At 43.9% G+C, this 15,995-nt stretch overlaps 1 protein-coding gene across 1 annotated transcript in view; it reads right to left on the bottom strand.

The window, feature by feature from the left end:
- The window catches only part of LOC122814240 (cytochrome P450 4B1-like), a 535,277-nt gene that overhangs the window by 494,710 nt on the left and 24,572 nt on the right, over positions 1-15,995 (bottom strand). Inside the window, exon 3 of the mRNA XM_044086838.1 lies at positions 9,471-9,691. Within this exon, the coding sequence (XP_043942773.1) occupies positions 9,471-9,691 (221 nt within the window). The remainder of the gene's footprint in view (positions 1-9,470; positions 9,692-15,995) is intronic.

Raw genomic sequence — 15,995 nt, 5'->3', positions numbered from 1 at the left:
TATCCTTTTTAGACACAAACACACTCAAATGTCTTCATAATCCATAAAGTATGCAGTTAAAGAGAAACATTCAAATACTATGAGATGGCATCTAATGACTTCAGCTTTGTTAAATAGACAGCAGATACTGAAATTATAACTTTAAATGAGTTCAGCTCTAGGTCGCTAATGCATTATGCTTAAAAGATGCCTAGAGTTAGTCAGGAACATGTGCAGGCCTTTGCATAGTCTTTAAAACACATGGCTATCTGGATAAGTATATGTACATATATTTCCACCATATGTCCTGGACATGGAGTGTAACCGTATGCCAGCCCCTACAGTCCCACAGAAGTAGTGCAAGGGAATGACAGCTATGTGTAGCAGGTATATTACTAGAATGTTGCTACTGTCATTGGGATTGTCTTCACAGACATGGTGTGTGTGGATGCTGACATGTGCTTATAACAGATGTGCCATTGGCTACAGACAGACATCTTAAGGAAATAATTGTAAGGCACCGCTGCTAGCATGTAATGCCCCTGTGGAGTGCAGCAGAGATATTGGCCACTATATGTGGAACTTCGGACACACACTGTACAGTCCAGAGGTATACACATGATCCCTTAGTGCACCACATGTGTACCAGGCCTGACAATATGGATGTAGACAGCCATGTAGATGGGTATAGCACATAACGACTGGTATACATTTGGCACCATAGGTGTTGGATTCACACACTCCTGTCTGGCCTGACACATAATGACCACTGGTACAGGGGTGCCATGGACACATACCACCACTAGATATTGACATATATCTGTACAGCATCCCACTGCTCTGTCTGACATACATAACATTTAAGGGAGGCCCAGCACAGTACATCCGGCAAATATCTGCACATAACATCCCACTGGTTAAGTACACTAAGCTGCTAGGCATGTAACAATGCACTGTGCAGGCTACAGGCAGACAGAATCAACACTGGCCTACATCTCATATGGTGTAATGCACATGTGCTGCATATATAGCAGGCTCGACAGCCATGTCACAGCACAGTAAGATACACCTGTGTGACAGTGCATAACCACAACCAATGTGAATACAGCCACAGCCACATATGGTAAGCTAGCATAATATTACAGTATATGGACTATCTATTCTACACCATCCTCATATGTGCCACTCACAGAAAGACCCAACATATACTGGGCTGCTACACAGTTTGTCATGATGGCTGTCTGTGGTATGGGACATGTGTGTGTGTGTGTGTGTGTGTGTGTGTGTGTGTGTAGCCCTACAAACATGTACGGCAAAATGATACCGTACAGTGGGGCAGAATGTAACATCTGAGAGAAGGGGAGCTAGAACAACGACATCTACCACAGTCTGTACACAGGCTGAGGTACATATTAACAATACACACACTGCCGACATTCACCATCACTACACAGACCTCAGTACTGTACAATCATCCACATAATGTCCAGCTTATGTCATGAAATATAACCACTACTGTACATGACATGTGTAGCAATCTGATATATCGCAGGCTTGTTTTCAGATAGGATGACAGTATTTATGGTGTACAGCACATATGCACCACTTCATGTACGCCATATGTACAAAGGTTGACAGAGGTGTGGATGACCACACATACACAGGGCCAGTATAGACATGTTACTGTGATAACCCCATAAACTTTTCATTGTAACAGGGTTTGTTGCAACATATGTCCTATGAGGGATATGAAGTCAGTAACTGTCATGGCCTTCACCATCTACAGACTGCAATCCTCTCACTACCTTCTGCATTCCACAGATTGATGCACTGTGGCTAACACATGAAACCATAGGCCCAACACTGCCCAGTCTGCAGATGACCCTGCAGATGGGGATTCCTCATATACATGGAACTGACATGGGTGTTAAACCAACAGTATTCCAAATGCAGTATAGCAGCACTTACAGTCTGTAGTCAGGTCAGGCACATCCCCGTCCTTTTGGTTGCCCTTTTTCCACAGTGTATGTTGTTAGAGATAAATCCCCAATCCATCTGGGATGCTGTTTGCCAAACATCAAATCTAGTTCCTGCTCACAGTGACTGCAAAGACCCAACACCACCATGATGTTCCTAGGTATTGGAGTGTGTTTCCATGCAATTTTCTATGGGATTATTACCACAGCTGTTCCACATGCAATCAGCTAGGGGAGGGCTGCAATTCATGCAGAGGCCATCAGCTGATCATGAGTATCATGTAACATATGCATGCTGCTGCCTAAGCAAGGCAGGTGTGGGTCTCCACATCCACCAGAGAGGGAGTGGGGGAGGCAGACAGACGCAGATACATGACAGGGAGGGGTGGGCGGGTAAAACTGAAGCATGTTTGTGTAACACACCTGCCAGCACACGGTATCAAAACCCCGACAACTATGTAGTGCTATCACAGTTCAATGCAGTTATTGGATGCACCACATGGATTATCTGATGTGGAGCACTCAGAACATATATGTCAGGGTGAGTGACATCTGCAACAGGGATACGGTAGATATATGGTAGGTGTCGTACATATGCCTGTCTGCATGAACGTGTGCCGGCGTCCACACAGGCACACTCACACAGGGATGCACACACACTGACACACTTGGCAGGGACAGGAATGCAACTCATCAGTAGTGGGTTTGTCACAACACATCAATATGCAGGTATCACATGCATCACACAGGTCATACGGAGGCCGTATGGGCAAAGAGTATGAGAAGATGTCAGACATCAGACAGCATGCTTCAGTATGCCCTAGGAGGTTGTAGTGAATATGGATGTGGATATACGCACCATACAACACGCACACAAGTACACACAGGGTGCCAGTTCTGACATGCATGGGTGCATATCTGCATGGGTGTGTGGTGGTCAACTGTGCCAGCAGGCCATACAAGGGTAGGCAATGGGTATAGCATGGCATCAGGCCACATAACAACAGTCTGCATTGTGGCTCAGGGCTGTAGTTACTGCATTTGCCCACACAGGTGGGTGCTGCATCCCCTATCCAGTCAGCTGGGTGACTATTGTGCATGGCCAATGCTGTACACCACATGCCATGTATGTGTTCCTTAGTCCATGACATGGATGGTGTCTGGGATGTGCACACCTCCCACATGCATGTACAGTGACGTGGAACTGTACCTGGGGGGTCTGACCCATGTTGTGAACACAGCTTATCTTCAGTTGTGCCAGTCTTGCCCACCTGTGGCAGGAAATGGTAATGGGCAGCAGGTTTGCTATTTACCTACAGTGATAGCATGCCAACAGCATTCCCTGATGTCAGTGTCATCTGTCCATACAGGGCATGTTGTCAGGCATGGTATGTGCATTGTGAGTCACATGTGGAGGCACCATAGGGGGTGCAGCTGTCCATTGGGGAACATGGTGGAGGTGCACTGTCTGCATATACGTGCATATTGGACAGATGGCCAAGGTGACATGCCCTTTGTAGCTCACTGCTATCACTACTTAGTTACTATCAGTGGCCAATATGCAGTGTACTAACCACATATTGGCTGTTGCCTAGGCATGTGTGTGCATATGACACATGGGTTGAGTGTGTGCTCTGGATAATAGTGGGGTTGCTAATTTGGATTGGCTGGCCTTGATGTCACATGTATGGGTATGGCTTTGCACCCCAGCCTCCCAGCTAATTTATATCTTATCTCTGTATGGTTGACATTGTGATATATAGTAGGGCCACCATAAAAGTAATGAGCAAAACCCCCTCCACATTGGTCACAGGTGTCTCACACACACACACACACACACACACACACACACACACACACACACACACACACACGTCATGTCTGGGAGTTGAACCCCTACCTAACTAGTTTATTACACTACAGCACTAGTATGCACCATGGACATTACTGGAGTACTTCTTCCCCAAAGGTGTATTTCACAGTGAATGACATCAGCAGGATTACCAAAGTAGGGCATTTCACCTGTACTGCGAGTGACTAGCCTAAAATGCATTGCTCCCTACACAAACAGTGAGACACACCCAAACATCCACAACTGTCATGTGTAGGTATAGAACCCCTGCCAAGGCCTATACTACACTACAGCATGGAGCAGTTATAGGTTGCACCACAGGGATTACAGGGAACTTTCTCCCCAAAGTAATATTTCACAATGATTGACATCAGCAGGATTGGCAATGTAGGGTATTTGAATTGTACTGTACGTGATTAGCCTATGATGCATTGCTCCATACGCAGACAGTGAAACACACGCAAAACATCCAGAACTGCCATGGGTGGTGATGGAACCCTACCACAGTTCTAAATCACAATGCAGCAGTACACAGTTACAGGCCATGCTACAGACATTACTGGGCTATGCCTTTCCCAGAGGTGTATTTCTAGGTGAGTGACATCAGCAGCCTTGTCAACGTTGGGTATATGAATTCTAAGGAGTGTGTGACCTGAAAAGCATTGTCCGTCACTCAGTCATGAACAGACAGCGACACAGAGAGACACAGATTCTCACACACACACACACACACACACACAAACACAAACACAAACACAAACACACACACTAGTCAAGACTGGGGTTAGAACACCTACCTAACTACTTTATCACACTACAGTAGTGTTTAGTTACAGGACATGCTATGGAGACTACTGGGCTATTATTTCTCCAGAGGTGTATTTCTAGTTGAGTGACATCAGCAGCCTTGCCAAAGTTGAGTATATGTACTGTACAGGATGTGAGTGGCCTACAAAGCATTGCTCTCTACGCAGTCAGACACATGCACATAAGCACACAGTTGCCAGGTCTGGGGTTAGAACACCTACCTAACTACTTTATCACACTACAGCAGTACGCAGTTACAAGACGTGCTACGGAGATTACTGGGCTATGATTTCCCCAAAGGTGTATTTCTAGGTGCGTGACATCAGCAGCCTTGCCAATGTTGTGTATATGAACTGTACTGAGTGTGAGTAGCCTAGAAAGAATTTCTCTCTGCACAGGCAGAGACCGAGACACACACACAATCACACTCACACAGTTGCCAAGTCTGGGGTTAGGACTACTATCAGTACAGCAGTACACAGTTATGGGACGTGCCATGGGGATTACTGAGCTACAGTTCCCCCAAAGGTGTATTTCACATTGGATGATCTCAGCAGGCTTGTCATGATACTGCTAAGGGGAGACTGTGTGTGCATGGGCTGTAACTCATTCATGTAGGGGTTGACATGCCGCATGTGGGCACACACAGGGTCATATGCCACAGGTACGTGTATACAGCTACTAGGTGACAACTTCCTTGTACAGTTATGTTGCACAGCTGGCACATGCAACACGCCATCATGCTGACAGATACTGGTGGCTAGTATCTGCAGTGAGTGACACCTGCACTTCATGTGTTTGGGGCCCTTTGGCTGTGTGCTAGGTGGGACAGGCCCAGATGGATCCTTGTCACCGTCACCCTCTTCAACACATCTATGTCTGTCTACCTTTGGCTTATTATAGTGTGTTGTCCTTACATATATGTCTGTATTCCTATCCAGTGTGTGTGTGCAAGGCAGGAGTAGTGCATACTGACATGTGTCTGCACTAAGAACTGCAACTGCCAGGTATGTCTGGTCCACTGTTGTTTGCTGACATGGCCTTCATGTGTTTAAGTGTGTGAGTATGCCCAGTATGGCCATCTATATTGCATGTGTGGATTAAGTCCAAGTGGTTTGTACTGCGGTGCTGACCTTTGTGTTGTACACCAACAGGTAGCATGCTGTGTCTGCAGGGTATACATCGGTCATCTGGCATTGACTGCTGCTACATTTCTACATAGCGGGGGGGGGGCACCTGATTGTTTCTACATTTCTACACAGGGGTGGGGGGGCACACCTGACTGTTACTATAAGTGTACATAGGATGGTGGGGCACACCTTACACTTTTACACAGTTGCTAGGACTGTACTGGTATGTCAGGGACACCATTTCAGTCTGTATTCTTACCTATCGTGCTGGCTAGAGGCATGCCAGTGTACTACAGATCGTAGCTTTCACTAACTACATATTAGTTTATGACTTCCTAGCCTTCACAACTTACATCCAACTGGCTGGCCAGCTGTAGTCTGTGTAGGACTGGGGTAAGGGTTACCTATGGGGCTCATTCAGATGCCATAGTAAAGCATTTGTTTGTGTTTGTCTACACCTATCCTGCTGGCTGTGACTGTTGTTGGGTATGTGCCCCCCCACTGTTATGTGTGAGTCACTTACCTTGTGGGTGCCCCAGTATTGAGGGTGCTGCTGCAGGGCTGCATATGTCTGATGCACATAGTACTCTCCCTGTACATGGTTGAGCACAGGTAGTGTCATGTTTGGCATCCCTTTTACTGTATGTGCGAGTCGGAGAGAGGTGTCATTCCCTGGGTCCCTGCTGTGTCGGTGCATGTGCTATGCGTTGCCTCTTTGCCAAGGCCAGGGCATACTGGGCATGCCTCCTACTGCCTACTGGGGCAGGCTCAGGTTGTTCCTCCTCAGAGTCACTCTGCACCTGTGTAGGCCTTGGCACTGGTGGGGGGCTGTGTGGCCCTGGCCCATGCTGTTCCTGCTGCAGCTGTTTCCGCAAGATCATATTGTGTAGCATGGCACATACAAGGACAATTTGGGTACATGTAGTTGGTGAGTACTGCAAGGCTCCACTGGAACCATAACTTGAGCATCCCAAAAACACGCTCTATTATGATTCGTGTTTCTGCATGTGCCTCATTATGCAGTTCCTGTTCAGGTGTGTGTGCATTTCTGATGGGTGTCATCAGCCATGGCTCCAGTGCGTATCCAACATCCCCCACTAGGTGACCATGTGGGATGTCCCCATTGGCAAATGTCTGGTAAAGCTGCATCAGATGCCAGATGTGGGAATCGTGGTAGCTTCCAGGGCAGTCAGCACACACATTCATTATTATGCCCTGGGCATCGCACACAACCTGGCAGTTGACGGAGGGGAAGCCCTTGCGGTTGATGTAGACCCTACCCTGCTCAGCTGGTGGTGCTTTAATGCATATGTGCGTGCAGTCTATTGCACCCACTACCTCAGGGTATTCTGCTATTTGGCAGAAGAGACACACATTGCTGGCCAACGCCTCACGGGTGATGGAGAAATATACATGCTCACCGACATGTGCTGACATGGCATCCAGGAAATGGTGGAGTACCCTGGATGGTGATACCTGTGAAATCCCCATCATATCCCCAGTTGGCCTTTGGAAGGTACCTGTAGCTAGTATTCTTAGGCCTACACACACCTTGGTATCCACTGGAATGGGTTCCCCTCTGTTGGATCTGTGTGTCAGGCGTGGCCGTCACAGCTCAACAATATGCTGTAGGAGGTCCCTGTCCACCCTACAGCACTCCACTATCTCCAGCTCATGTAGCCCTTGGTAGGTTACCCTGGGTCTGTACACTCTTCTCCGTCTACTCACTGTGGGTTGCTTAGCAGCATTCATATCTTCACCACCCTCAGCCTCTTGCACATGCTGATTTATGATAGCAAAAGCAGCCCTTAACATTTTTTCTCTTGCATTCGTTTTGTAAAATTTCCCCGTCTGTATACACCGGTGGTGCAGAGTTTCTGGGAAAAACAAGGGGGAAAGGTGTTTGCATAGTTTATAGTGGTGTGCTGGGCTGGGCCGGTCTGCTGCCTGTGTAATTGGTGGATTCTGATGCATTTCACCTGTCAGCTAAGCTAGTTCTCCTTGATTACCTTCCTACAGCTCTTTTCCCTTCCCACTGCCTCCCTGTTTAAGCCTGGGGGGTGCGCTTCGCAAACAGAGTGCTCAAATGTGCACAGAGCTGCGTTTTCCTGGATTAACTTTCTTTTTCTTCCTGTACAACCCGGTGCGCAGCACGCACACCCACTTACACTTTGTAGAGAGTGCTAGGCAGGTTTATACACACCCCTAGCTTAGCTGTGCTAAGCTAGGAGAAATCCCAAGCCACACGTCTCCAGTCCAATTACAGTATGCCTGACACCCCCCATGATGTCACCTATATCCTAGTTTTGCACCCAGCTGTTTATACTCTTACACTCTTGGGACCTGCCTCACACCCTGGGAAAACCTGGGATTCACTAACCCTTCCCTCATTTGCATAGGACTGCCTGCTAATGTAAAATTACATGTCCCACACTGAACCTCTCCCACCTTAGCAAACATTACTCACTGGCCAGGTTGTCTTATGCCATTGACTTACATGGCAGAATAATGATTTTAGTTACAATGCTTATTTTAGGTATATTTTTTCCCCCCAATCCTGTTTGCGCGTCTCTGCCCTATGGTTAAACAGGCGAGATCGCCAAAAAGAAAATTAAAAGTTGTTTTTTTTTTTTTTTTTAACCATTTGCATTGCCAATGGCCTTCTACTTGGACATTGGCATGCTTCTTCAATGATATGCAGCCTTTATTTGGTGCTGTCATAGCTCCATTTTGTAGATTGCAGAAATGTACTCGGTTACTAACAGAGTACATTTCTACACACCGCACTCGTCCTGCACGGACAGCTGCCAGCTTTCTGGATTGCATATTACCCTCATTTGCATGGTTTTCACTGCAAATGAGGGTACTTTGCATACAGGAGCTCGTTCCGTGCAGGATTAGCCTAAGAGCTCACATGCACTTCCCGGGAGCTCGTTCCTGGATTGCACGTCAGCCATATTGCAGAAAATAGCTCTTAAACTAATCCTGCACACTATAAAGGGCTTTGTAAATCCGGGGGTATGTGTGTTTTCCTGAAAATTAAAAATACAAATCTATTATTGGAGTTATCCTTAATTATCTCAATGTCAAGATAATGTAGGCTTTCACCAGAAACTGAGTGCTAAAATTTAAAGTGGTACTGTTGATATAATCTATGAAGTCATATATCTTATCCTGGTGGTCAGCCCAGGAAATACAGATATGCAATTATCTAGTATAAAAGGCCAAGCAATTGGTAAACTCAGAATTCACAATACACTTCTCCCACATTGCCATAACAATGCTGGCAAAAACTGGGGCAAAAGATGAACCCATAGCCACTTCTTCTTCTGTCTATAAATCATACCATCAAAATAAATAAAATTGTCAGAACATATCCATCAAATTAACAATAACTTTAATTTCTCTACAATCCAATTCACTATGTTCAATAAGAAATTCAAACCAATCAAGCTCCTGTTGATGTGATATAATCAAAAATAAGTCTTTCACATCTATTGTCAAAAACAAAACGTTCTCATTATACAAGTCATGTGAAATCCATGTTAAAAATCCCAAGACTCCTTAACTAAATAGTCAAGCCCTTGTATGGACCCCTTAAGTTTATGATCAATAAACTTAGCCAACGGAAAAGTTTTAGAAGCCTTGGCATCGACTACAGGGGTCCAGTAGATCCTTATGGACCTTCACTATCCCAAAAATTGTGGGGCCCATAAAATAGTTTACCTTTAAAATTCCATATTCGGTCTGCTCAATTTCTGCTTGCATAAACATATACATTGTGTAATCAATCTTCTTGTAAGTAATATGCATTTCTTTACTGGAAACCTCTTCATATGTATCATCACGTAAAAGGAGCATTATTTTATTATTATAGTCATGTGAATTCATCAAGACCACCCTTTTGTCAGGTTTCATAATTCTGGCTTTCCTATTTTGACGCAACACTTCAAGTAAATTAAATTGATCTGATTACATCCAACTTGTTGGTTATGCAAGAGCTCTCCAATATCTTGTTCACACAAAAGTTCAAAAATATGTAAAACTGGACTAAGGGGGTTCAAAAGTATTTGGTATTATTAAAGATAGTGACTGAGTAGAGTTAAAATTGTGAGGGAAGAAAAGATAAAAATTAAGTTTTCTAACAAAAAGTTTGAGATCCAAAAGAACCTCAACTACTTTACCTCCAACTATGGGTAAAAAGTACATCATTTAGAAAAAATGCAAAAAAATACATCAGTAACTGCTACAAAACATTAAAAACTCCAGGTTTATATTAACACAAACATTAAATTGCCCCAATAATTCCAACCTTGACTGTTGGGCTGTTCCCCATTAGCTGTAGTTGGACCAATTTTGATTTGTCCCTACATTTTGCCAGGACTGTATCCTCTCTCATCTTCTCAAAGGGGGAGTTGACAATAAAGGGACCTCAGAATGATTATCTCCTTGGTGCTCGCTTACTTGAATTATGTTGTCCCCTTTATCTAAATCATATGTGTGTATTTGCATTGACCAGCTTAGCTTCTTTTGTATTCTTGAGGTCTTTCATTAAAGCATCTGCTTTAACAAAGATATTGCATTTACAAGAGAACTGACCAAACAACTAGTCATTAGTAATGGAAGTTTCCAAATTTTTGATTTCCATAGAAATCTTGTCTATGGACCCTGGTTTAAATGGTACCATTTCTATTACTTGTTTACTTAAGTTGAAATCTTTAGGGCTTATATGAGATTTGATTCAAAATGTATCTTTATATACACATTTCTCATATTCTCCGGAAAATACTAAGTGCTTCCTCTCTTATTTTAAGGTCTCCTTTATATTTAAAGTAGTAACATAGCCAGTTCCTGTGGTGTAAATGGATAAAGACTAAGCTACGACACTAGCAAACAGAGTTTAATTAGCAGCTCAGATGTCTGACAATGCTGGCAGGTAGGTATGGACATATCTATCCTGGGAGAAGGACGGGGAAAAGGAGTATGTGCACTGCCACAATCCCTCAGAGAAAGGACTGTACTGCAAATACATGTCCTGGGGTGGGCTTCAGCTAATCAGGCCACTGTTAGCTTTCATAGTGAGTAAGTATGAACATATAAGAGGAAGGTATTGTGAGTCTCTGTAGTGTGGTGGGTAATTCATCTCACCTCAGTGGTGGGGTTAAGGCCAGTATAAGAGAAATCTTTTCAGCCAGGATGCCAGAGTGGATACAAAATACAATGTCTGCCAGATTGATGGTCCCCCCAGAGTGCACTCACCTTGATACATCTGAAGGACAACTCTCTCAGTACAAAAGAACAAACAGGCTCAGGTCAGGCTGAAGAGGATTAATGGTCAGTAGGTACAAGGTAAAAAAGGAACTATGGGAAAAAAATAGTATCCCAACATCCATTCACCCATCTACTAAAATAAATGAATATTTCTGCAATGATATAATCAACACTGTCTTAAGCTTATAAAACTTGGAGAAAAGTAGATTTCTTTTAAGCTCTGGTTTTCAGCTTACAACATTCAAAAAGAACATTTTTTGACACCTTTGTTGAATAATTTCTTAAGAAATGGGTAAACATACATTTATATAAAAAAAAAAACATGACAACATGGTCACAGTTACAAACAGTGGACACCACATAGTTGCTTTTATAAAATTATTCATAGGTGTGTACTAGGCTAATGGCCCTGGAGCCTTTACAAGCCTAGCCCATAAGATTACCCTGCATCGTGCCACCCGACCTTAGTTCCCAGTGCCTCAGTTGAGTAGAGACACTGGAGTAATCCCCGGGGTGAATTTTCTATTTCCCATCCACTCATCAAGATTTCTGTTGAAGAGGGCCAGTGAGTTGCTCTGTTTGACATGTATGTGAAGTCTATTTCATAGCATGGGCAGTCTCTGGGTTATGAACCTGTCCCTCCAGCTTGTTCTGTTGATTGTGGTAATGATGTTGAGGTCTCTGGAGAGTGTGGTGTGGTGGGATTGGGATTTCTTTAGATGTAGCATTTCTAACAGAGCTGGGTCAGACATGCCTTTGTAAGTCAAGCAGAGATCACCTCTAAGTAGGCAATATGAGACAGTGAATAGTTGGAGTTTTTTTGAGTCTTTCCATACAGGACAAGTGTTTAAGGCCTAGGATCCTCTTTGTGAGGTACTTCTGCGGCCTCTGCAGTTGTTGCAGGTGTCTAGTAAGGTACATGCCAAATGGGGTATTGTACTCGATGACTGGCCTAATGAGGGAAGAGTAGAGGGAGACAACGACCTCTTGCTTCCTTTAATTCAATATTAATTAAAATGCTCAAATCCTGCCTTTCCTTACACCTCACTCCTCCTCCAAAACATTATTCTGCATGTATTGTTCCCACAATTTCCATTTTTTTCAGTGTAGTTTGCTCCTAGCCTTTTCCCAAAATCTTTTCTCTCTGTTACAATATTCACTACTTCAAGTACAGCCAGTTTAGAGTTTGATTTCCATTTTCTAGTAATTGCTTTTTTGGCAGCCACCAGAATTAAACAAACAAGACCTTACTACATCTAGGTAATTCAGATCTTGTGTCCCAGTTCAAAAAAAAAAAAATTCCTTAGTTATACCCATTTGCTCACCCGATATTTCTGACAAAGTAATCTGTATGGAATTTCTAAAATCTGCCAACTCATTACACTCCCAAAATATATGTTCCTAGTTACCGCTTTCTTTCTTTCCCCTCACACCTCCATTTGCCATCTACCCAAGGAAAAAAATTATTTGGAGTCTGCTTGGGGTATAAGAATACCTATGCAAACATTTCTAAGCAAAAATCCTAAATCTTCTAAACTTTACTGCATATTTGGGAGCCATACATATGTCCTCTCATTGCATCCTTGTGAATTACTTATCCAGTCTTGCTTACCAATCTTTTCTAACCTCCTCTGACTGACTCCTATAGTTATGGTGCAATATTTAATATGCCCTGCTAATTAACCCTTTTTAACAGCAGTTTTTGTTCTAGATTCAAATAAAATTTCTATCAAAGCAGGTCTTTCACTTGGGATTCCCATCCCTTTTCTTTGCCTATACTTGGACATCAGTCCCTGATAGAGAAGGCAGTTGCTAGCCTGCAGTCCAAATGCCTTCTAGCCTTTTCCCTTTCAAGCCATTTCCTCCCAATACCTTGGTTCATTTGCATTTTGTTTTCTTCTGTAAATTCCAGGGCCCTCTTGCCTATTTTCTGTACCCCTAGTTAAAGTCATCCCTATCACCAGAATCTCCTTTTTCCATTCTCGTGTTGGTGTAGTTCTTAGAAAAAGTACAGTTGTGTACACTTACCATAAATGTAGATGTTCAAGTGTATTCACTGTTGCAGTCATTACATTTGGGTTATCTGCTTGCAGTAGCCCTCAGTCAGCCTGATTAACAAAGTCTTGGGTCCTACGTCAGTTGTTGTCTCTTCTTCCGTGACGTCAGGTCGTCAGGCGTATAAAACATGCAGCTGACGCCATTACATCAGTTTTTCTTGCCCTAGATGTCAGGTGCCCCCCTAATGGGAAGCAATTAAATCTATAAATATACAAGGTTATACCTCCAACAAAAAAGCAAATACACCAAAAAGCTTTTAAGCATTGAAGAGGTATAGTCAAAAGAAGCCAGGGGGCTGGAGGGAGGGTAACCAGGACTGCAACAGTGAATACACTTGAACATCTACATTTATGGTAAGTGTACACAACTGTACTATGTTCCTCGTGTTTCACTGTTGCAGTCATTACATTTGGGTAGATTCCCAAAGCTAAGGATGGGAGGAGGAATTTAGATAGCATTAGGACCAACTATAAGGCCCTGCAAAATAGCAGTGGCAAAGCCAGCTCTGGATTTAGAGAAAATTGGCAAATGGTAATGCTTGGTGAAAGTATGTATAGAACTCCAGGTAGCAACTTCTAGGATGTCCCTGGTAGGTACGCCTCTGAGAAAGGCTGTAGAGGTAGATGCAGCCCTGGTTGAGTGGGGTCTGATCCCCTGTGGGATAGGTTTTCCATGGTGCTATAGCAGAAGTTAATGCAATGGCTTATCCATTTGGAGATGGTTTGCTTTGAAATAGCCTTCCCCTCTGTCCCTGCAGCAAATGCCACCAGCAGTTGTTCAGATTTCCTTTGAGGTTTAGTCCTGTCCAAGTAGAATCTAAGTTATCTGTGCACATCTAAGGAGTGCAGTATCCGCTCCCCTTTGTTCTGTGAATTAGGAAAGAAGTTTGGCAAATGAATGGACTGATTAAAGGCCACACTGGATACCACCTTTGGCATGAAAGAGGGATTGGTCCTGAGGGACACCCTGTCCGCATGAAAGATGATGAAAGGCTCCACTGCCATAAGAGTCTGTCATTCAGATACCCTTCTTGCTGAAGTGATGGCTAAAAGGAAAATGTTTTTCCAAAAAAGGAATTTTAAATCTGCAGTAGCAGCTGGCTTGAAAGGATGAAGGGTGAGTTTCTCCTATACAAAGTTAAGGTCCCAGGCTGGAGTTGGAGCTCAACTGGGTGATCTTAAATTTTTTGGCTCCTCAGAAGAACTGCTTGAGCAGTGGATGAGAGAAGAGGAGAGGTTGTGTGTTATAATGAGCTGAAATGGCTGAGGTGTGAATTTTTATTGAGGAAAAAGACAAGCCCTTGTGAAGCACCTCAGTTAAGTATTGTAAAATCTGAGGTAAATTGGGCACTGCTGTGTTCATCCCTTGACAGTGATTCCAGGCACAAAATCTTTTCCATTTTTTAGCATAAGATTTTCTAGTACTAGGCCTCCTTGCCTATAAAATGACATCCATCACTGGTTTACTGAGGGATGGTAAAGGAGAGCTTAGGTAATTAGCCAGGCTGCTAGGTTCAGTGTTTGAAGCTGAGGGTGCAGAATCTGGTTCTCCTGCTGAGAGAGCAGGGTAGAGTCTGAGGCAGGTGTCATGGGGCCAACAGTGACACACTGCGCAGGAGGGGGTACCAGTGTTGGCGTCGCCAGTCTGGTACAATCAAAATCATCCTTGGTTTGTCTTGTTTGATCTTTAGTAGTACTTTGGAGAGCAGAGGCAGGGGAGGAAAGGCATAAACTGATTTCAGGCTGAAGGACAGAGCATTCACTTTCCAAGCTTGTCTGTGGGGAATCCTTACACAAATTTTTCCAATTGATAGTTCTGGGGGGAGGCAAACAGGTCTATATCTGGGCTCCGCCATTTGCTTGTCAACAAGTTGAAAATCCTTGGTTCCAGTTTCCACACGTGTGGGTCCATGAGGTTTCTGCTTAGTCCGTCTGCCAGTGTATTTAGTTTTCCTGGCAGGAATTGAGCTTGTAGATGCACTTGGTAGCTCAAGGCTGTATTCCACAATACCATGGCTAGTCTGCAGTGGGGGTAAGAATGTGTACCCCTCCCTGCTTGTTTATGTACCACATAACAGCGGTGTTGTCCGTCTTTACCATTAATTGTCCTGGAAGAATGTGGTCCTTGAAGACTGTCAGAGCATTCTATACAGGTAACATTTCTTTACGATTGATGTGAAGGTGCATTTGAATTGGGTTCCATTTGCCCTGAATGCACTTCCCCGCTAGGTGCGCCTCTCATGCATAGTCTGATGTGTCTGTTGTTAGGGTTTGGGCAGCAGGGAGTAGTGTGAATGGTAGTCCCTTGTTTTGGTGGCAGGCCTCTGCCCACCAAAGGAACTCTAGGTGTAAGCAAGGAATGATCGGAATCATTGCTTCTAGATCCTGAGAATGTTGACACCATAGGCTTTTTAGATACCATTGTAGTTTTCTCATATGCAGTCTTGCATATGGAATTAGAAGAATGCAGGATACCATGAACCCCAATTATTGTAGTATTTGCCTTGCAGATAGCAGGGTTTTTGTGGCCACTTGTTTGAAGTAGGTTGTCAAGTGAATTTGTTTCTCTGGCATGAGGAAAGCCATCTGGGAAGTTGTATTCAAGCATGCTCCCAGGAATATAATTTGTTGACAGGGTACCAGATGTGATTTCTTTTCATTTATGGTGTATCCCTGATAAGTCAGCACCCTTTGTATAAAAGCCAGATGATTCAAAAGTATGTCCTGATTTTCTGCCTGAATTAGACAATCGTCCAGGTATGGGTATATTTGAATATTTCTTTGCCTGCAAAATGCAATGACTGGTGCTAGGCACCTTGTGAATACCCTGGGCACAGTAGATAAGCCAAAGAGCAGTGCAGAGAACTGATAGTGCGTGTAGCCTGCTTTGAAGCGTAGGTATCTTCTGTAAAATTCCCTGATT

Source organism: Protopterus annectens, chromosome 10.part0, assembly GCF_019279795.1.
Source record: "Protopterus annectens isolate FY-2018-M chromosome 10.part0, PAN1.0, whole genome shotgun sequence".
NCBI classification, from domain to species: domain Eukaryota; kingdom Metazoa; phylum Chordata; order Ceratodontiformes; family Protopteridae; genus Protopterus; species Protopterus annectens.
This window is presented reverse-complemented; position numbering and strand designations above follow the sequence as displayed.